The following is a 24,126-nucleotide window of genomic DNA, read 5'->3' on the forward strand; positions in this document are numbered from 1 at the left end:
AAAAATAAATCGACATAAAAAGTGCAGCAGCATAAAAAAGACGAAACAGGTCCTACCGGGAGTCGAACCCAGGTCGCTGGATTCAAAGTCCAGAGTGCTAACCACTACACCATAGAACCTTGCTTGAACATTTCATCAAATAATATTTTATTAGTATAAATACTTGAAAAAATAAACACCCCACAAAGTGATGGCTTCATTGACTTGTAAGCACTTAATGCGTCTCTTTAATGATTTAACTGGTTAGCATAGTTGCACCGATTGAGTTTAATAATGCTAATAAACAAACAAACTTTGCCATCACCAATTTCTACGCTAAGCTAAGGCTATGTTTGTAAATATATTCTCACGGGTCTATATCATTAGTTCAACAAGTTATATATATTATTTAAATTTAAATTTAAATTACCCATTTAATTAAACATGAAGTTAATTATTTAAAATTAATTTGCTGTCCTCAAATTTCCCTTCACCTTTATTGCCTCTTCTTTATCCTTGACTCAACGGATCCATACCAATAGGCAAAAAAAGATGATATCTCTATTGGATTAATAACATAACACAAACCCAACTAATTTAGGACTAACATTAGCATAATTGCAGTTATTACATTAATTGCTAGCTAAATTTTGCGATATATTAGGGGGAAAAGTGTTAAAAAAAGAGCTAGAATACAAGAAATCAATATTTATAGCCAAAACATGCGAGTCCAGACCATATATGCTGGTGAATAATCATAATTATTGGCTCTTAAAATTCCAGGCCAGTCATTAATTTTTATATATATATGATAGTATAAAAGAAGGTCACGAGAAGATGAACAACCAATTCTAACTTCTAACTATCACTGATAATATGCAAATGATAACCTAGGACTACTTCCTGCTCAAATTTTTATATTCTCGTATTTGAGTTTCAGATTCAACAATATTTGATTTTATATATATATATATATATTACTCCAAAAATTGTCTCCAACTATTTTTTTGCCTCATCTAATTACAAAAGAACAACTTTTTATTTGGACGACATTATATAACTAAAATATTAGTTTCATTTATTATCGTCGGTTCTCAAACGTCAGCGCATATTTTTAAAATGTTTTATAAGACATAATATTATGTTATGTGTCGATTTGCATGCAAGTTGTATGTTAAATGGCTTACGTGAACATGAAAATTTGTGGAAGCATGCATAGTAGATTCCGCCTGGCATTGCCTACGTATCCCGAACCCAAAATTTAGTAAAAGTACAACAAATGACGATAGCCTAGTTCATGCCAATTTTGTCATATTATAATATCGCGTAAGGTAAAAGCTCAATATCAACTATGCATTAAATTTTCGGTTAACGGCCCAGTTTGTTAAGTTGTATGTACATTAAAAAGTTGTTGAATATAATATTTTAATATATAACATGTGAAACCAGTTAATATCTGATTTGCACACGCACAATAGTCGGATATTGACAATGAGATCAAGTAAAAATTTATTTTTGATTTTGGTTCTTTATATTGATAAATTTATATTTTAACCTTATTTCTTCCAATTTTTAAAATTTTAGTTTTCTTTTCCGCATTATTGTTAACATGACATGCATATGTCAATATCATGTCAGCATCATATCATTTTCTCGTGGAAAAAAAACTAAAATTGCAACTATAAAGAATCAATGATAATGGATTAAAACTGAAGTTTGATCATATATATAACCAAAAGCGAAAAAAAAATAGGAGCAAAATTGTAGTTTTCTTTAAGGTTGTGCTTGAATTAATGGATATGAGATAATAGATTTCAAATCTATTGACTTGCATGGATGAAAAAAAATTCAAGTTTGTGTTTGGATGAAAGAATTTGAATTTGTGGGAGGATTTAAGTCTAATGATTTGCAATGCATGTATTTCAAATGACTAGGTTTCATAGTAGCTAGGTTTGAAATTGAGGCAAAAATATATATATTTGGGCATCACAAGATATTTAAAATTCTTCATTCTAATTTTTTGAGCCAAACCGATGCAATAGATTTGAGATTTATATTTGAAATCAAATACTTGTATACCAAAATCATGCAATCAAAATGCAACCCAATGTTGTGCTTGGATTTAAGGATTTAATATGGAGTGATGAATTTGATTTGTGAAGTGATTTGAAGAGAAGAATTGAAATTACACCAATCTTGGGTGGATTTCAAATCAAATTCATCATAATCTTGTATTTACATAAGTTAAGGGATGAGTGTATTTGAAATTCATCCAACAGAAAGTCATCAAAACAATCAAATGAATTTGAATTTCATATATTCAAACCTTTCCTTCCAAGTGTAACCCAAGTGAATTTCAAATTCACTACACATCAAGTTATGCAATTTCAAAAGTAATTGTGGTAGATTTCAAATACACATAATATAAATGTCTATAATTTGAATTATATATTTTAAATCATTTCTTAAATCAAATCTATCAATGCAAATACAATCTTACATTAATTTCGAATTTAGAACACATGATATTGTGTTTACACGTGGGCATTGGTCGTATGTTAGGCAATAAAAACACGTGGACGTATGAGGCAATAAGAACCCATAATTTGGAGCATCGAATACTGGATTTGCACATGGACATTGGTCGAACGTGAGCCGATAAAATCCTGAAGATTATCATCAATTCACTGCATATTGGATTTATACGTGATCATTGGTCGAATATCAGAAGATAAAAATATAGAATTTATACCTACCTAGTATTGAGTATTGACAATATCAATTCTAAAAGGGATTTTGAGCTTTCATGATCTTAAATTTGTTCTCTCTCGACTCTGATGTAATGTTAAGACTCGTTCTCGTCAATAATTGGTCGTTAATTAATTAATGTTAAATTTTAATCTATCGATGTGACGACGACCGAGAGATATATAAATACAAGAATCGCCTTTTTTACATTCTTTAAATAAAATTATTCTAAATTTTAATATATAATATTTTATAAAATAACCCATCGTTTAAAGTACAATCAAGACACACACACACACACTATATATATATACATACATACAGAGGTTTGATATGTGCACAGTGCACTCACTATGGATATTTATGTGAATACCACTGAGGTAACATTTACCTATAAAATATACAATTTTGATATGTTTTATCATATCTAATAAGTAGACGTCACCTCAGCTCACATAGGTACACACAATAAGTGTACATCATATCAAAACCGTATATATTACTTATTTATTTTATGATTATTTACTAAAATAATAATATAATAATAAAACGATTATGAGAAAATTTCATGTTTGGTCATGGAGGTTTGTTTATATGCGATTTTGATCATCAATATTATCAAATTTCAGTATTAGGCTTGTATCTTTTGATTTTCGACAATTTTAGTCATTTTTTCAGGAGTGTTTATAAGACATTATACACGTCAACATTACATCGATGTCACATCAACGACGCGTTGGAAAAGCGAATAAAATTACAATAACAAAAAACAAAGATAATACGTAAACTAAAATAAAATTTGATAATATATTACAAAAATCGCAAAGAGACGAACATACAAGACTAAAAATATAAATTTTCAATGATTATTTATGATAGCTCCAGTTCTGTTCTGAAAAAATATTGCTCAAGTATTATTAAGATGAAAGTAAATGATCAAACTGAACAATTAAGCATCTGTTAGCTTGGAATCACCAAACTAAGATCGGAACTTTCTAAAAGTTTGAACCTTATGTAGTTAGTTCGGAACTTCTGAACCCACACGTCCAGTTAGGTGTCCAAACGAGTATGACACATCGCAACAGCTGCAATTCGGACCATCCGAACTCTTCTACACATGATGGCACCTATACCAGATTGAGCATGATGATGTTCCAGATTTGATCCTAGATACCAGTACATGTTTAATTCATGCATTGCATGTAATTAGTTTGTATGCTAGTCACTTGCGTTTTGAATGATTTGTTGTTCGCGTTCTTGTTTTCATCTTGAAACCCTATTCCAAGAGGCATGTCTCAGTTTGGACAGGCCAAATGGACATGGCAGTGGCTACGAGACCCAATTGTACCCAGAGGAGGTTTATTTCAGTTGTAATTGGTTTATGAAATATTCGATATAGTCGAATAAGATCTTTTTAAATTTGATGGAATTGTATTATGTTTCCATCATTTACTAAAATGATGCATGGGACAATGGAAGACTAGAAAACAAAGCTACTAACTGACAAAATAAGAAAAGTGGGCGAAGCGGTGAGACATAAGTCAAATTATAAGAATGCGTGTTTTGTGCTCAAATTTCTGCATAAGTTGGGAGAAAAAGCACAAAAGCTCCATTCTACGTTGGGATTTCTCGTGAAATATTGAGGCTTCCTCCACCCGAAAAGGCGTTTCTGGTTCACAATCATATGCACTTCCTCGTCATCTAACCCTTCAATAACTCTCTATCGTACAGATTAATTTTCAAATTAAAAATCACTATTTTTTTTATTACCTATGCATGCAAATTATGAACGATAATTAATGCACCGTAGTGGTAAATCTAAACACATCTCATTGGCACCGTTGAATTTTTGTCCTGATGAAAAAAAGGGGTTTTAAAGGGTATAATCGGGGTGGTCTTTTTATCTAAACAGAGCCATAAATCATGGATATAAAACGTGAACATCTTAGAAACAGATTAAACATGATCATTATGCTCTAGTTTAGTAATTAAAAAAGTTGCACCAAGTCAAAAGACACGTGATATTTTTTTATATGTTGTTTATAATCTACTACAGACCGATAATGTTAAACCCAAATAAAAATACGTATTAGTTTGAACTATTATATATATGGATCCATGCAAATTTCAGCATATTTATCTAATTATTTTTATGATTTAACATCAGTTATAGATATTTAAAATGGTGGTTTTTATTAGTCAATTATATTCAGAATTTAAATTAATTTATTTTTTACATGAGTCGATTGTTTTATACCCAACTCAATCCTACGTGGGAACGAAGTGTTACATTGCTAAATTCATGCAGGTGAATGCAAAGGGCACGTGAGGGTAGGGGGTGTTTATTTGTTTGGTGTATGATTTTATCGTACGCTACCTACTAATGATAACACATGTCATGCAACCAATATGAGTTCAATGCCACACTCCCCCCCTTCGATTGTTCTATAAATTGGCCTCTCCTTTTCCCATTTCCGATCCACAGTTTGTGAGGAGAAGTAATAAGGACTAGGGTTTCGGTAATAGAGATCCTTGTTTCCTTCATAAAAACTTCTCTCCAACTTCTGAGACATGGCTATCCTAGGCGATCACCACTCCTCGGCGGTCGCATTTGGCATCTTAGGTAAAATCAAGCTGTTCGGGCAATTTCTTCTCCTTCTCTCCTCTTGTATCACCTAGCTTGTACATACATTCATTCGATTTGCATGATCGACCTTCCCCATAATTAGCCACGCTGCAAGCATGGTGTCATGTTGAAGAAGAAACTCATGATATGTTTTAAAACAAATATGTAGTTCTCTTGATTTTTGTTGAATCAAATATCTTATAGATTCGACTAATGAAGAATTTTGTTTCGCTGCAGGCAACATTGTGTCAGTTCTCGTGTACTTCGCTCCATTGTAAGTATCTTATCGAGCATTTAATTTTTCTCCAGTTCGTTAAATTTATTATGTACAAGATCGAATAAATTGTTGATTTTTTTTTCTTTTTATACTACGACAGGCCCACGTTCGTGAGGATATACAAAGAAAAATCGACATTGGGGTTCCAATCAGTGCCTTATAATGTGGCTTTCTTCTCCGCCGTGCTGTGGCTGTACTATGCTTTCCTCAAGAAAAATGCGATTCTTCTGGTCTCCATCAACTCTTTCGGATGCGTTATTGAGACATTTTACATCGTCACCTACCTTTATTATGCAACCAAAAAGGCCAAGGTATATGATTAATCACGCAAATATATTATACAATTTGACTTCAAAAAATATTCGACTAATTATTCATTTATTTGCAGATTGAAACTGCCAGGCTCTTCTGCCTTATGAATGTGGTGACATTTCCCATAATGTTTGCGCTCACATTCTTCATATTCCAAGAATCAGAGCGAACTCAGGTGGTGGGATGGACCTGTGTTGCTGTTTCTGTCAGTGTTTTTGCTGCCCCTTTAAGCATTGTGGTAATTATCAGTTAATCAACAACATTAATAATAAATTTATATTGAATTATACACCCATTAATGTTTTCCACCTTAATGTCTGAATTCCCGCAGTTCCAAGTTGTCCAAACGCGCAGCGTGGAGTACATGCCGTTCCCTCTGTCATTTTTCTTGACACTCAGTGCAATCATGTGGTTCGCTTACGGCCTACTCAAGAGAGATTTATGTGTTGCCGTAAGTAATCAACCCAATATTCAAGTTGTGTCCACTATTCTTGATTTATAACCAACAAATTTGATCTTGTAGCTTCCAAACGTGATCGGATTCTTCTTGGGGCTGCTACAAATGGTGGTATATGTACTCTTCCGAAAACAGACGCCGCAAATTACTATCAACAACAATGTCGTCGACGACCGTGACAAGTTTCCGGAGCACGTATTGACAATAATGGTTTTAGGAACACCAGAAGTGCATCCGATAGATTCCAAAAATCGTGGAAATGAAATGATTCAATTGAAGAACACCAAGGATGAGGAGGCTGCTGATCCGCGAGATGATTTTGTACCATGTTCAATAAATGTTGAGCCGAGTCCAGTGAATCTGGAGAAGGATTGATCAGCTGTTCTTCCGCATAATTTTATTTAAATATCACTACATATGTATGTGTATGTTTGTTTGTACGGTCTTGTCGTTCTTCTTCTTGTTTTTTTTTTTCAAATTCCTTCCCCGTTGTACCCGTGATTCGAGTATTATATGATGTGAGAATAAAATAATGTAATTTCGGTATCGTATAAATAAGAGAAAATATATATTAATATTTTGCTCGTTTTCTTTTCTTTTGCTAAATAAATTCCAGGTCCCTTTTATTTACTTCCGGGTTATCAGTAAGAGTTTGGCAAAAACTTGTGTGAGACGGTCTCACGGATCGTATTTTGTGAGATGGATCTCTTATTTGGTCATCTATGAAAAAGTATTACTTGTTATGCTAAGAGTACTACTTTTTATTGTGAATATCGGTAATGTTGACCCATCTCACAGATAAAGATTTATAAGACCGTCTCACAAGAGACCTACTCTAGTAGTTTAATATGAGCAGTTAAATTTTGTTAGGAAATAAGGTAAAGGTGGGGGGATATGGTAAATTGGTGATTAGGTAGATCACTATGATATTCTAATTATAAATTAAACTACATTAAACAACGAAATATGTTAAATTTTGGCAATTTATTGAAATTTGCACATACACTATATACTTATAAGTTGAATGAGATAAAAAAAAAATGATATTGAAGTGTAATAGTTGGAAGATTTTTTAGGAACAATGTTTTTATAACAATAATAAATCAAAAAACGGTATTGAAGCATAAATCATAAAAATATTATTATTATTATTATTATTATTAAATTTGGATAGGTAGGTGGGGGTCATTTTTTGTTATTATTACACCCATCGGGCTTCCATGAACAAATGGGTCGTCAACGAGATATGACCTTTATTTGTCTTAGCTTTTAATTGGGCTCCTGACATTTGTTTAGCGTCGATTTTCTCCATACAGGCCCAAGGCTTGCAGCAGCCCGAGAATAAGATTTGTTTTTGCCTCAAATGATGATAAAAGGCAAAGGAAGGAATGATAAATTGCTATCCAATGTGCTTTTTATTTTGAAAATAAATCGTAGCATAAGGTGCAAGTGTCGACTTTGAACTAACTTTCGAGCAGTTAGGTTCATAATTTGTTAGGATAGTCTTAGAGTTAGGGAGTAAATAAATTCTTTAAAATTTTTATTCTAAACCCTATCAAATGATGTGATCGGTCTTGTGGTGTTAAATATGAAGATCAGATCTTCTCAACTATGAAACGGTCGTACCATAAATTGTGCGAAAACGGTTTGATGAATTTTCTGAGGTATTTATACTCAAACAAGACAATTTAAATATAAAATAAATAAATGTAATTAGGAAATAAGACAAGTGACGTTTATGGATGTTCGAAAACTCAAACTCCTAGTAACTTCTCATAACGGTTGAGACACACGTCTAACAACCAATATAGAAATAAAATAACGAATCCTTTGATTCAAACTGTCGGGAAACTACTCAACCGATACTTCTCAAACGATCTTAGTAAGAAACGGTCGAGTAGTTTGACAAAAACCTTTGAAGATCCTTGATGATTTGCATAAGTATTATTTGGAGCGAGTACTGATGAATATTGGGTAAATATCAAAATGATAAGTGCTCGAAAATCTTTTTAAGAATGCAAGCTAAGCTTGAATCGTCTGTCTCATTTACTCTTCTTGGCATTCTCTATATATATTACCACCTTATGCATTTTTCCGTTCAATGTTCGACTGTAACTCATTAAATGAGCATTAATGCAAAGCATTGATGTTGCCGTCCTTTCTTGCTTTATTGTATTTTTTATTTAATGAGCAGATAGACATATATCAAATGTGATAGAAAACGGTTACTGACAGCATAAAGTAACTATGCTATGCATGTAGAATTTTGTTGAAATAATTTTGATCTTCTGACACTTTGTTTGTAGGATATGGTCAGTCTATCAACGTTTCTGAAAAAGTAGGTAAGATCCTTATAAGATGTGTTGATTCTATTTATAAATATTATTGGATACGGTGAACGGCTGAGTAGTTTGCCACAGCTAATACACAAGAGGCGGTTGTGTAGCTTAATATTGCGAGATCAATTGAAAAGATTCTACCGAAACAGTTGAGTACTTGTAAGACAAAACAAACGGTAACTTGATCTTATACAATAAATTATTTTTTTCATCATAAAAAATAAATGATCTAACAATAATTAATAATGTTTTGCACTCGTAAAAAAAATTATTTTTCGCGCCGCCAAATATTAGCTTGCCAAGATTGACCTACAAAATGTCGATATTTAATGCTATATAACATAATACAATCCCAAATAAATTGCTTTCTAGCTAGTTCGACTTTATAATATTCTAAGCACTCAAAGTTTAACTAAGACACCCTTTAAACAGGGTTTTGATTCCACCAACTTTCTTCAACTTCTACAACTCTTTCTAGAGTAAATTTTCGTTAATTTGATTCCACAAATTCACGTGCCACGCAATACACTTCTCTTTTCTTTGATTAGTTTTCATATGAAATCCCTTTTCGAGGAAATTCCTGCAGAATACTACTGGGAAATCGCATTTCCAAAAGCACGAGAAACCAAACTAACTTTTCCTTTAATTTCCCTTTGCCTTTTTTTTGTTTTTCTTCTTTTTCCCAATCAATACACACAAGCAAAGTTGCAAGTTGCAACATCTTTTTTGTACGTGCAGAAATCAACTTGGTACGTTTTACGTACAAGTCGTTCAAACTAGGAGTATGTCTGAATTGTACATGCGTGCAAGCATATATATATAATTTGGCAGGATACATATATACTCTACGAATTTTCTTTGTGGAAATTACAAATTCAAAAAGATACTTTTACGTCATAAAACATTAATAGTATATACATACACACACACACACACAGAGAGCTGATAGCTGAGCAAAGAACAACTGTACAAGTTTTGGTTCCATGACTTTCTGACATCAGAAAGAAATGTTTTGCTTCACACGAAGCATGCGTTTGGGTACCGTATATGATGTACAAACTGTACAAGTACTTAAGAATTATCTGTTAGGACATATATAGATATAAAGTTTGTTTGATCTTGATGTAATGTTGGTTTTAGGGAGGCGAAACAGATGTATATGTAAGGTTTGACAAAATACTTGTTAAAGTATGTTGGTGATATGAACGAATTCTTTTTGGACCTCATTCTAAAAAATTGGATGGATGTAATATAAACCACCAATCTCATTTTGTATCCAATTTTTTATATAGTTTTTGTGTGTGTGTGTCTTGTTGCATAATTTCGTTGTCAATATTGTACCAAAAATAATGTATATACTATTATTTATTTGATTAACAAATATTGATTTATTGATAAATATGTGTGTGTATACTATTAATTAAAATAAGTGTCATTAAATGATGCTCCAATGAAAATATGAGTCAATATTTCGGATAACCGTCCAATTAAGTGGGTGTTGGATTGAGGTAGGGATGTAAACGAACCAAACAGTTTGTGAGCTATTCGAAGCTCGATTCGATAAAAGCTCGTTTGAGCTCGTTTAATGAGGTTCGTTAAGATAAACAAACCAAACTCAAGCTTTACAGTATTCGGCTCGTTAGCTCGTGAACGTGTTCGTTGATAAGTTCATGAGTAATCTTTTAGATGAAAAAATAATAGTTTTGATATTTGATTTATTGATTTTGCATATTATTTATGAAATATATAGAAAAATCTATTAAATTTATTTATTATAATAAATTTACAAATTTTAATAAGAATAATATATTTTTCTTAAATATATAATTTACTTTTTAATTAATTTAATAAAATTTTAAATGTATAATTCATATTTATTAAGCTTGTTTAGGCTCGATAAAGGCTTGAATAAGCTCGTGAGCCATGCATATATTCGTTAAATAAAGCTCGAGCTCGGCTCGATTATAAACGAACCAAGCTCAAACATTCAAGAGTTCGGCTCGGCTCGACTCGATTACATCCCTAGATTGAGGGACAAAATACCCAAACTAGATCAAGATAATTCGGATGAGATGGCTACCTGAAACCAAAGAATGAATGTTAAAACGAGGCCGAATGTATGTTCTGATGTATCTTCTTTGATGCTCATGTCAAATATTGGAAAATACATCTTGAAAAGTGGATGTAAGATGCACACTAGTTGAAAATATAAAACAAACATATGGTTAAATACTATTCTTGATAAAACCCTGGAGTCAACACACAGAGAGGATTGGTTTCCCTAAATTGGAGTGACTTCATTGTCCTAAAGAATACTCCAGTCTAACCAATCTCAATTATCCCTGATTCTGAGAGATCCGAGTATTGTTCCACGTCCCCAAATTAGCACACTCTACTTTCAGTAAGATCTTTTGTTGACTTGAGACATATATATATCAAACATTGACAAAAGGTCGATGTTCAACCACTGAACATTGTTCCCTTCCTCCAAGCGTTGAGCCACATGGAACACACGACCTCATCCTACCGAGCTCGGTTCCTCACTTAGCTTAGGCGATCTCCGATTTCTGACTCCTTGATGTTTGGACATTTAGACCATGTTGGGCTTGAGCACATGGGCCTTAGATATATAAACACAAAAACTCATATAATTTATAATCCGACTCATGCCAACTCATTAAAAAAATATTACTTTTTATGATAAAATATCATTTTTTATTGCAGACATGAATCAGGTCGATCAATGTGAGATCATCTTACAAAATACATACTCATATTAAAAAAAAAAAAAGTTGATCTTGTATTTTCAAACAATACAAAATTCTATTTTTATTTTATTTTTATGGATCTTGTTATACTGATATTATACTGATACATATATAATTGCGCAAAATAATATTTGCTGCGAGTTTGAATTTTATCGTCTTAATTTATTCCAATGAAAAATCTAAATTGACCGTTTCACTTAAATCATACTTAATACATTGGGTTGCCAATGCATGAAGAAAGGAACATATCCCTATCATTCTCAAATNTTGTAAAAGTTGTTAGCAATTGAGAAAATTACTCATTTGTGGCTTACATATAAAATGTATTAATTCCACAAATCAAAAGTAAATTATCACTGTTGGGAATTTCTTCATAAAAGGATGCTTTGGTCAACCGCAGTTATGATTATGACTTCCGAATTTTTATGGTTACTTGCGATTCTTGGTCATTTAGTTTCGTGCTGTTTTTAACTTTAGATTTCCATTTTTCTTTTTAAATAAATAAAACTCAATGCTACACATGAATTATTATTTTCTCTAATTAAAACATACACATATTAAAAATTTTAATTGAAATATAAAACTGAGAAAGGAGATTTATATTCATTGATTTTTTATATATAAAAAAATCACATATAAAACGTAAATTTATTCATTAAAAATAATCAGATTGAAAGTCATAATAAATTATTGGTTTAATAGTTTATTAAAATCTATGATCGAAACTTTTGCTTGCATTTCATAATTTGTTAGCTCACTTTCGTATAACACCAGGAAAGCTTATATTATAAAAATCAATCTCTTTACATTAATCGAGAATCACCAAAGAGAAAAAAATAAAGAACTGATTGCGTCTAAATAAATGATTTGACAATATAATAAAATAAAATATTCTTCTAATTGTGTGATTATTGTTTTATTTTATTTTAATAAAAGCCCAAAAATTAAAGTAAGCTCGTGGGTTGCTTTAATGATATGACTAATTATGCAATTACTTGTCGGAATTGGAGTAAGGATGTCTGCCTCGTTATAGTTTCACTTAGGCTTCCACTCATATAAATCAAAGCTCCCTCATTTGAATTTCACAAACAAATAATACTTAAAAACCACACGTCTCTTCGTGTTTTCTTGTTACTTAAAAATAATTAGCATCGCCAATTTTAATACGCAAAAATAATTTGGCCAAAAATATACAATAATAATCTTTTAGACCTCATACGTAAAAATTAATAAAGATAATCAGATGCAACATTATGGTACGTAATACATTAAAACTGACGATCATGTATACCATATAGTTATTTAATACAAAATCTCTACGTTTTTTATAATTGATAAACCTTAAATTCAAGAAAAAGAAAACAAAATCGCGTTCTTGAAAAATTGAAAATTATATAGGAAGGGATGAAGAACATATTTGGTATATAGTATAGAAAGAAAAAAAAAGGGGGCAATAATTGTAGTGGTTGACGTTTCTCTCTTTTCTTTATCCTCGAAATCCTCTTCCAACATCCACACGCAAACGCCTTTGACTCCAATTTTCAACAACCTATATTTATTTATATAAAATTATTTCTACAAAAAAAAATAGTGAGAAAATGAGGGAAAAAAGGAACCCACTCACAGCCGCAATATGGCATCACCCAACACACTAGTATGTTTCTTTTTGATTTATTTATAATAATAATTAATTAATTTTGATTTATTAATAATAAAAAAAAGTTTAAAAGAAATTTGTCAAAATTAGGGTGTTTCCCTTCTCTCTACGGAACCAGTCATCTAATTGTCAATCTTTGAGGCTCCGATTCAACCATATCTCAACCGTCCCACGTTGCCCCCATATTAATTTTTGTCATCCCAAAACTGTCCTCAACAATTTTTTTTATTCCACCCTTTTTTTAACTTTATTTATTATTTATTTTACTATATATATATGACATGGGATCCAATAACTCGACCCTCCAAATATTTATTATTTTTCGTTTGTCGAGTACTTGCAAGACTTTTTCTAGTTTTCAACTACTACCCCGGTTCAAGAATATAATGATAGTGTTAATTTTTTGGGGTTTTTTTTTTTAATAAAAAAACATAAGTTTACTCCAAATATTGGATTATAAGTTGATCAAAATAATATAAACAAGGGCGTTCTTGCTCTCGAACTATACGGAAAATTTCATAAAATATGTAAAAAAATGTACATACATGTCAATCTATACGTACACACATATATGAACTCATATTTACCTATATTTGTGTATAGATTAACATAATGTGTATTTATATGCGTATGCACGTATTTAATTTGCAGGCTATTGTATTATTATGATGGTTTACTTTGTGCGAACATAGATATAACATAATTTAAGGTGACATCGACAATATTGAATACAACATACACGATCGCGGTATATGTGTAGAATAAAATAATTTTTTAAGATCATCTATATTCTTAAATTGTCATGGAATTAATCACCATAAAATACATACTTTTGCGTATTATTATGTAGTAAAAAAATATATACATGAAGGATACGGAAAATCCAACTAATGAAATATTAATTGTAGAGGAATTAAAATTGGTAAATTTCCAATATAATCGAAGAGATATGAGGAAATCTTGAAATGGGGCAATCACCCTCATTTGTCACTTACTCTTGAATCCGACGTGGGTGGCCGTCGTTTTGGAGGCAATGGGGACCCAAAACTTTATTCTCCCCACCCACCCCGCCATGTTTAATGACTATTTCGCCCCCCATAATAATGTATATTATAATTTCATACATTTTCTTTATTTTAATTCTCATATTTATTGATAAGATAATAATTAATTAGATTAAGGAGTTTAGCAATGGCCTTTTCTTGTGGCGAATCTCCAGCGCATTGTCAACTTCAAGGCCCCCCCTTCTACAAAAGCATCTAAATTAATCTCTTGTTATTATTTTAGAGTCATCATTTGTGATATTACAAAGTTTTTATTTTTATTTTAAAAAAAATATCTGCTTATTTCAAGACTAGGAAAAAAGTATTATTATGTTCTTTCAATATTTTATAAATTTTTATTTATTAGGGATACTAAAAAAATAATGTCCAACACTTTTTAAAATCATATAAGTTTATATCTAGTATTTTAATAAAAGCAAAAACTTGTGTGAGACGGTCTCACGGATCGTATTTTGTGATAAAGATATCTAATTTGGGTCATCCATGAAAAAGTATTACTTTTTATGCTAAGAGTATTACTTTTTATTGTGAATATCGGTAGGATTGACTGGTCTCAAAGACAAAGATTCATAAGACCGTCTCACAAAATACTTATTCTTTAATAAAATCCAATATATCTTCGAATAACATAGATTCCCAATGCAATTTACACTTTTATCTTGTTTCTAAATATAACATGTTAGTTGCCATTAGTTTTATGGAAGAGGAAAAGTTTGTACGTTGGTTATAGATGCCGTGCACACTACATGCAACACATCCATATCAAACAAATATCTATTTTTTTTAATTATTTTCTGCTTTGAATAATAATCAAACTTTTTTCTCCCTGGAAGAGAATAAATCTTAATCTAAAAATAAAATATATGTGGTAAAATAAAGAGAGCCGACCTTATAAAAAAAATTTTAATTCTTAGTATCTAATCCCTCCAAGACACAAAAGGACAGCAGAATAAATATTCCGAATTTGAACAGTCCACGATTATAAGAACCAACTCCCTAAGTACCCGTGGTGTCGAATACATATAATTTTTTGGGAGCAATAATTTTTTTAATGAGTTTTAGCTCTTTTGGTATGCATCGACTAAATCATCGAGCTATCGCGATATTGATCAACAAATGTTCGATCCATATTGTAGATTTAGAATTTCACAATATTATAGAGAGATTTAGTTAAAAGCAAAAGATTCATACTAAAAAAATGATTATACTAAATTTGTGGTACAAATACATTACGTAATTTGAATTGTGTGTTCCCCAAATTGATCTAACGGAGTTTGCCGTGGATGGATGGATATATCCATATATCATATAATGTTGTCACATTTCGTGTGGTGCTGTATTAGTTGCAACACGTAACCAGTACCAAGATCAACCAACCATGTCCCAATCTCACGAGCATCCCACCATGATTCAAAGGGCCATTTTTGTACTTTCACGGGGAACCCCATTAAAGGTCCTCGTCAGATCCAGCTAAAATAACAATGACATTCGATGACTTCACCCTCACGAACCCGCAACTCACACCCTTCTTTGGGGGGTCCTAGTTTTCTTGCCTATACTTTCATTGCAAATTCATTTTCTAATCAAGACTAAGTTTTGGTCCAAATGGGTGCGTGACTGATATAATACTCAAGATTAGAGAAATTTATATATGTTTTTTTTCACGAATATCAGGAAATCATGAATTCTTTGATGTAGCCTGAAATGCTGAGAACACAAGAAAGATATTTATGGTTCGCTAATTGAGTGAGCGACAATGAAAAACTAATTAGCATATATATAGAAAAAAGAAGTGAACAGAGTAGGGAAACAGACAGAGATCACATGAGAACATAATTGCAATAACCTAAGAGAAGAAAACGTTGAGGATTGGTTTTTTAACAGCTACGTTTATTCCCATAAAACATGGTTGGATAATTGTGCCAAGAATTTGACGTTTTCGTAGAGAAAACAAGCCATGTTACTATGTTCTTTAACTTTTGTGGAGAAATGCGTCAAAGCAAAGGAGATTTTGAGTTGCCAAATTCGAGCTAAATCACTATTTTCAATATTAGCAAAAATAATTATAAATAATAAATATATATATATATATAAATTCAAATGGTAGGGAGATTGTGTATAGCTCACGCCACATAGGTTCTTCAAATATTTTATTCCTTTCATCTCTGTTAAAAGCCCCTTCTCCCTCAACATCCCCGTTGCTATAAAGAAGCCTCACTTTCCCTCTCATATTACCCACACCCTACAATACATATTTCCCCCTTTCTCCCTTCTTGTTCTTGTGCTCCTTTCTTGTTCTATATTATATTCTCCTCTTCGATGGGTTGTGAGGAAAGTGCCTGATATCAAGTTCTTGGTTGTATTTTTCTGCTCCGGGATTGGAAAATTCTCTGCTATTTGATTGAATAAACATATGGATCATAAGCTCAACTTTGTGAAAAATGGTGTGCTGAGATTGCCACCTGGTTTTAGATTTCACCCCACTGACGAAGAGCTTGTGGTACAATACCTGAAGCGCAAGGTGCTGTCCTACCCTTTACCTGCTTCAATTATCCCTGAAGTTGAAGTCTGCAAGTCTGATCCTTGGGATTTGCCAGGTTGGTTCCTTGAGTGCTTTAAGATACTTCTTTTATTTCAAAACATGCCCAGTCTCAAAATCAGCATAATACAGTACACTTCCATGTTTCTGGAAAATTCAATGGAATGATTTGAATTTTTTTGGATTGGGTGATAGCAAATGTGAAGCAAATAACAAAGTTCATGCTAATGGCATTGAGTTTATGTATGTATAGGTGGCTCCGAGCAAGAGAGGTACTTTTTCAGCACCATAGAGGTCAAGTATCCAAATGGGAATCGGTCGAACAGGGCCACGAGTTCAGGGTACTGGAAGGCAACAGGTTTAGACAAGCAAATCGTGAGTTCCAGAAGCGGTCATCAGCCTGTTGGAATGAAAAAAACTCTGGTTTTCTACAGAGGGAAGCCTCCAAAGGGAAGCAGAACTGATTGGATCATGCATGAATATCGCCTTATCAACGCACAAAGCTCCGACCCACAAACCAAACTTTCAGCACAGGTGAAAACTGAACCAAACCCTTCAGTTCATATCAACCAACTGCAGTAATTGAATCAAATTTCATTGGTGTTATGTCAATACTTCCTGCAGGAAAATTGGGTTCTCTGCAGAATATTTTTGAAGAGGAGGAACAACAAGAACGAGGGTGATGTTACGCCGCAGCAAATTGTGGCCGCCCCTTCGGGGCCGGTTTTCTTTGATTTTATGGCTAGGGAGAGGGCTGATTTGAACCTAATCCCGGCTTCATCGTCCTCCGGTTCAAGTGGGATCACGGAGATCTCGAAAAACCATGAGACGGATGATCATGAAGAAAGCAGTAGCTGCAATACTCTGGCCAACACTTCAAGAAGGAAGCCATGCCTTTAAAAATAAACATATAACTAGCTACCAGAGATCTTTCTAATTAGCTTTCAGGGACTCCTTTTTAATCAACAACCTGTTTAAATATGTATGTAGATCTGGGTAATGGGCAATGCAGAAAACAAACATGTTGAATCCAATGTTTCCATGTTTTCAAGTAATCTTAATCAAGGAGCAACAGAAGATCATTATACACTCAATCGCTAAATTTCGGAGTTGATCTTCTGATTGGGGTAATTAATTACTTGTACTCGAGTCCAGTGTCTTTTCACCATGCAAAAGCATTTTTTTCCTGGCAAATTAGCTCGTGCTACGTTCTTTAACAGCACAACCAGTTCCAAGAAAGTTCAGTAAAAGAAGAAAGAAAAAGAGGCAGCATGTGCAAACATAAACTAATCTTTAGTTAAAAGAGAATCCCTTTTCCCAAAACACAAGAATAAGAACATGATATTTGCAAAATCATATCGCATGGGGTTCCTTAGCTTTATTGCAAGCTAAAAAGAGTTAATTTTTAGGTATCAAAGTCATCCATGTTTTTATTGAATCTTACAACACCCAAAATATACCATAAATTTCATTGATGTTACATATTTGAAAAGAAGTTTGAAATGAAATATTTGGCACGTATTTATTTCAACTCGTAACATTGTTGCTTCAATTAACAAAGATTACACATTAAATTTTTGAAAAGCCAAGGACACATTACATCCAAATTACATGAAGTTTGAGGAGTTATCTTTGTTTCTAGTATAAAACAAAATACTTCTAACAAATCACACAAGCCAATGAATGATCATCGGCAAATCTAATTCTTAACAGCCAAGTAATTTTATCGATTTCTTAATCTTTCAAGCTAATTTTTTTTTCCAGCAAGTTATGCTATTCATACAACTTGATGATATGATTGGGCAAGGCGACCAAGGATTTCAATCCCTAGGGCCTAGTATTGAAGAAATCCATGCAAGATTCCTTTCATTTGACAAATAAAAGAAAGGTAGACCTCCACACAAAAATATATTCATATTTATAATGAAANTCAAACTATTCTTAATACATAATTAGACCTAATCATAATTACATCTAATCTCGCAATTAGCAACTTTTAAATCTCTCAAAAACAAATTTGAAAGGTCTTTCTCCGATGTGAAGTACACGCGTCCTACATGCAACGGGTTGTCTCATCCCAAACAGTAGTTGACTCCCATCTAGCACGCCTCCAACTTGTAATACACAAATAATTTAAACCCAAAAATGTAAATACTAAACAATAAAAAGAAAAAAAAAAGTCATCGATAAAACATCTAATATTTCTTAGGTACATAGTATGTTGCTATCCAGCAGGTTGTTGCTGATTTCACGATGTTTAGAGCTAACATGATTGATGATATCATATTAAAGAAAAATCAGAGACAAAGTTTACAAATACTAGCAGACTTAAATGGACAAGTGGGGTGATTGGCAACTCATGCACGGCATACTGTCTAGTTTAGAGTTTCATCATATCACGGGTCGATTCATGAGAAGATACTATAGTTTTTAATCTTCTATTAATCAAAAAATAATATAAAATAATAGACCATTTACGTTTTGATATCAAAATCTCAAATTTATTATTTTTTTAAAAAAAAATATTTCCATCGAAAATATACTGATTCACCTTCTTGCTCGTGTATTATGGTTAATAAAATTTGACATGCCATCACGATAGGGGGAAGATTACGTTTAGAAACACATTTGTAGAGACAAAACAATAATAAAAATTGCCGACCGAACTTCCTTGTGACAGTGTCTTAGAATCATGTTAGAGCTGTTGGAGTTCTTTACGTCACCCGTTATATAAACAAGTATATCACTTAACATGTATGCACATATATAATAATGTATAATTTTTCTTGCCATGACAAAATTAAATGTGATAGGTGAGAGACGATAAGATGGGATGGATTGCAATTCAAAAACTCTTTATATTTTAGTGTGACATGTATCTTTTTTTGTAGATTTCTGGTAGAAAAATCGGAATTGGACTCTTGCTTATGAGGTCCCTAGTGGTAGACCACACACACGACATAACTTTCGAAAAGCAATATTTGACCAAGTCAATCGCTAATTCAAGAAATACATGGCAATAGTTAGAGTTGGGAAATTTGGGAATTACAGAAATTAACGAAATTGAGAGTACATAATTTGCTAATTATGCGTGTTGACAAATTCAAAGACCAACCCACTTGTAGTGTGTTTTATTTGTACAAAATTAACTCCAGAGAGGTTGCTTAGAATCTGTGCAACAATGACAATCTCAATTGATTAGCCACATTCAAATTCAAATAAAATGGTTTCATCAAACACAAATCTACCCGAAGAAAACAATATTAAAGGTGGAGGGTCCCTTCTGTTGTGAACTGGAAGATTTCATACGCAGCCATCCTCTTATACCAACCATGAAATTAGGTTGACCCTACAACACATTTATATATAATTTTATAAATTATAGTTACAACCCAGATTTAGCTTGATATCTTACAATACAATTGGAACGGTTTTTTTACAGGAAAAAAATAAAATAGAACGGGGGTTTATTTCACAAAATTTCCCTTTAAATCATTTTCTGTAATGATCCGAATTCTTAGTTTGAATGAAGTACTCATTAAAAGATTATTAAAGAGTTGTTAATTAAGCATTACTAAGAAAATGATAATTCGATATCAACATGTTGGGATCCACCGATTTTAAAATGGACAACTCAATCTACTTCAAATTACATTTATCTCGAGAAATCCAACTAGACGAATGAGATTCTAACACGTGGCAAATAAGATTGATTTCGGATCTTCTGAGCTAATCTGGATGCAGCTTATAAATGGAAGCTGATTTCATTCGTTTCCTTCACCCGCTTCCTTCAGCTACTCTCTCTTGAGTTATAGTCATATACATTAGGTTTTCTAGCCAGTTTTTAGAACAGTTTGGTGTCGGGAAGTTTCAGAGTTAGTGTCGATGAGGGGTCGGTGAACTGGAACGCAGATCGAGACATCATCAGTGGGTTGACGACGGACGCAGGTGTAATTCTAAAGCCTTAAATAGTGATTTAAGGATCATTAGGAAGAATTTTGAAGCATGTTTGGTAATTCAGAATCTGGCTTGATAGTGATTTCAATATGCTGATATTGTCTAAGTTCAGACGAGTAAGCTTTCTGTCAGATTGTTTTATTGAGTTACGTGATATACTGACAAAGATATCCAAGCGTAATATACACACTTATATGTTACATATTTATCTATTGCATGATATTTGTTTTACTGCTTTGGCATATTATGTATGACATATCATGTTGGGCTATATATCTTTTGAGCTATACTTCGTTTGTTGGGGCCGCTCAGCCATGTTCTGTATTATGGACGGTTGGACATCAAAAGCTACAATGTCTGACGGGACCCGAGGGCTCTGATGATCCTGGACATTGTAAGTCCACGTTTTGATGATGAGTTTAGGAGCCAAAACATGCCTATAACATATCAAATACTACACACTCAGGCACCTCTAGACTGAGCATGAGATTCTTGACTTGATATTTGATATCCGAGCATATTGCATTTCACATGTATCATATCAGTTTGTATACTCGTACACTCTCGTATTGGGCGATTGTCGCTCACGTTTTTTTCATCTTGGGCACCTCATTCAACGTGGTAGGTCTTAGGTTGGACAATTCAGACGGCTAGGACAGTGACTAAAGCAGTTGGGTTTTCGATGGTGATCCAATTGAAGTTTTATTTGATTTATCATATTCTCGTGCAGAATTATGCTTTTGAAATGGTTGTATTAACGCTTAAGACTGAGTTTATTGTTCTATTTTCGTTTGGGTTGTAAGATGATTAAGTTATTTTGTTTCCGCTGTTTCATTATTATTATCAATTTAAATTTTGCATACTTATTACCCAAGCGCTACTAGTGCTCATGCCCTAATCTTGTAAGTTGTATCTAAGAATTTCCAAGTGCCTTAAAATGTATAAAGCTTTAGAATCAACACAAGTTCTTAAGGACACAGAAGAGATGGTTGCATGAAATTTCAGCCTCCCGTGGTTTCCACGTGAATTAGTAATAACTTTGTAATAGCACACAGCGTGGTTATTTCAGAAGATTGAGCTACATCCTTCCTATGAAATTTAGCCATATTGCCCATGGAGATTTGTAATACAGCAAAGCACGCGCACAAAGGGTGGCCATGAAAACTATTCAGAGTACCATAACTAATATGATAGAATACGTGGGATGATTTATGGTTCCCATGTTAGATGTAATCGAGACACAAAATCGCTACTGTGTAACGCACAATGATGGATTCAACTAATGCTACAAAGGAAGATTAAGAAGATAGATAGAAAATAATATATCCATGCAAAGATCGAATTACGCAATTGAGGAGTAAAGAAGGAAAGCACAAGAACAGAAAAAAAAATTGCAATATATGTCGTCCATGCCCAAATGTCTGACAGAGGATTTGCGCTTGTTCAGAATTCTTACTCGTTTCAGCTAATTTGTGATTTTTTGGTCCTACATGATAGCAGTTTTCCACCGGCAGCCGGAGACATTTCCGATGGAGGTGGATCAGAACATGCCCTTAAAACAGCCTCATTCTGAGAGGAAAACATATCATTCAACATATTTAGCGTCACAAGACATAACACCACAACACACATAAGTATAGAGAAATTAAATTTCATGGCAAACACACCAGAGATTATGTTAGTACCTACATAGCAATTGATATATAAATGATTAGATAATGCTTTGTGAAATAAAACTTGTCGGGACAATCTTAATAGAGCTGAATGAATCAAATGTTTAATACATTCAAACTGAAACCATGGGCTCAAGTTTTCAACTGTTCCGCACTCCCGTTCATTTTCAATACGTACAACCCGAATTTAAATAAGTTTGAACTCTTCATCATGAGACCACATTCAGGATGAATAATAAGTTAGGCCAACAAGCAGAATCATACAAAACACTAATGAATACACATACAACGGGAGTGAAAATGCAAAACTTCTTGTCGTTGAACACTACCATGCAACAGAGACTTTTGTTGGACTCAATAGATACATCTCTATTGTCTCGCCATAAGCAACAACAGGGCTAAAAAGTCGTACGAAGACTCAATTCTTGTGTCACTCAGATACCATCTGGAATCAAGGATTTGGTTTATTTACCTTAATTTATTGACTGTTGTATGTGATAAATGATGGACAGTAAAACATAGAAAGACAAATGAAATCAATGATTACTAATTAAGGAGAAATCATCATTGCTCTCTTTCTTTACAACTCTCATCGTTCGTACATAAATACATATGATGACGGATTAAACCAAAAAAATCTTGAGATTTTCCTCCATGGGTTTCTTTTGAGACAGGCTAGCAAGAAAGGAAGACAGAAATTTCCCACATGGCGATGAAGAGAAAAAACGCGGACACCTTTTCACCACGCAGTACTCTAACGTTGCTTATAAAGCCAATGCAAGAGAAAACATGCTTCCGGCCCAGATTTACCATTCAATTTTCCACTGCAGGCACCGGCAGCAAAAGGAATAATCAAGAAACCGGAAGAAAATATAAGAACATAAAGGAAACGCACAAAAGGGAAATTTATAATCCTAATTCAGAATCAAATTCCCAGAGTTGAACCAGGAAGTCTTTCATCCTCAAGGACTCGTAGTGAAGGACCCGAATCAAACGAATAGTGGTGCGCACTATATAAATGGCTTACTAACACACACGCAATCATTCTTTCTAGTCAGGTAGCAACCAAATCAATCGTAGCCCAAGAAAGTAACTCTTTTTTATGGTGCAGATGGAAAGATTCATTTTTCAACCAGGAAAAGCTAAAAAAGAAAAAAAATAATAACAACAAGGAAGCGCAGAGTCTAAGTTGAAGACTTTCAACAAGCAGCTGGCATGCAGTCAGACTCTACGCTTAAAATCACACCAAACCAAAAACAAATCCACTTTCATCCCGGGAGGACCAATACGATGACAACCCTTAAATGTAAAGGGAAATAACACACCGAAAACACGACTATTGTAGTACCTGCCAAACACGGCGGAGGCGTTTCTTGGCGTTGGCTTTGCGTGTGGAAGTGAGCTTAATTCTCTTCCAAACAAGGCCTCCCGAGTCATGTTTCTTCACAATCTCCAAAACTCTCGTTCCCCAAAATGCACCCCATGCCGTCGCCATGATTTCCTCCCCCTCCCGTTCTCCTCTTCTCCCCAAACTGACTGAATTTTAGAAAATTTGGGCTCTTAACTAAACGATATACAGATTACAAAAAATATGGGCTTCAATTCTCGTAAGTATAGCCCAAAATCGTGAGTATTTTCACTTCCGGATATTGCAATTTAGAATTCAGTATTAAAAAGAAAAAGGAAAAAAAATTTACCCTGAAGTATTTTCGTTTTTTTCCAGTTATATA

The 24,126-nt window shown here is 33.1% G+C and overlaps 3 protein-coding genes and 1 non-coding gene across 6 annotated transcripts; 2 read left to right on the forward strand and 2 right to left on the reverse strand.

Moving 5' to 3' along the window:
• Nucleotides 1–47: 47 nt before the first annotated feature.
• On the reverse strand, nt 48–119 carry TRNAQ-UUG (transfer RNA glutamine (anticodon UUG)). Its single transcript has one exon. It is a non-coding gene; the product is annotated as a tRNA-Gln (tRNA).
• Nucleotides 120–5,211: 5,092 nt separating this feature from the next.
• Nucleotides 5,212–6,970, forward strand: LOC140990763 (bidirectional sugar transporter SWEET15). Its single transcript, XM_073460621.1, has 6 exons — nt 5,212–5,350; nt 5,591–5,627; nt 5,731–5,941; nt 6,019–6,180; nt 6,274–6,393; nt 6,466–6,970. The coding sequence occupies exons 1-6, from the start codon at nt 5,299–5,301 to the stop codon at nt 6,772–6,774; spliced, it is 891 nt and encodes a 296-aa protein (XP_073316722.1). The 5' UTR covers nt 5,212–5,298; the 3' UTR covers nt 6,775–6,970.
• A 9,433-nt stretch (nt 6,971–16,403) lies between these two features.
• On the forward strand, nt 16,404–17,860 carry LOC140989713 (NAC domain-containing protein 83). The gene is made up of 3 exons (XM_073459053.1): nt 16,404–16,824; nt 17,020–17,300; nt 17,391–17,860. Exons 1-3 carry the CDS (start codon nt 16,641–16,643, stop codon nt 17,664–17,666), a joined length of 741 nt encoding a protein of 246 aa, XP_073315154.1. The 5' UTR covers nt 16,404–16,640; the 3' UTR covers nt 17,667–17,860.
• Nucleotides 17,861–18,714: 854 nt separating this feature from the next.
• LOC140989714 (uncharacterized) lies at nt 18,715–23,969 on the reverse strand. Of its 3 annotated transcripts, none has more exons than XM_073459057.1 (3): nt 23,745–23,969; nt 22,180–22,292; nt 18,715–18,880 (listed from the first exon to the last, which is right to left on the reverse strand). In XM_073459057.1, exons 1-2 carry the CDS (start codon nt 23,889–23,891, stop codon nt 22,185–22,187), a joined length of 255 nt encoding a protein of 84 aa, XP_073315158.1. In that variant the 5' UTR covers nt 23,892–23,969; the 3' UTR covers nt 18,715–18,880; nt 22,180–22,184. The 3 variants fall into 3 exon arrangements, with proteins under 3 accessions (XP_073315158.1, XP_073315156.1, XP_073315155.1); XM_073459055.1 differs by lacking the exon at nt 18,715–18,880 and adding an exon at nt 18,934–20,115; XM_073459054.1 differs by lacking the exon at nt 18,715–18,880 and having other exon boundaries at nt 21,983–22,292.
• Between the last annotated feature and the right edge of the window lie 157 nt (nt 23,970–24,126).

This window comes from Primulina huaijiensis, chromosome 12, assembly GCF_012295235.1.
Source record: "Primulina huaijiensis isolate GDHJ02 chromosome 12, ASM1229523v2, whole genome shotgun sequence".
Lineage (NCBI taxonomy): Eukaryota > Viridiplantae > Streptophyta > Magnoliopsida > Lamiales > Gesneriaceae > Primulina > Primulina huaijiensis.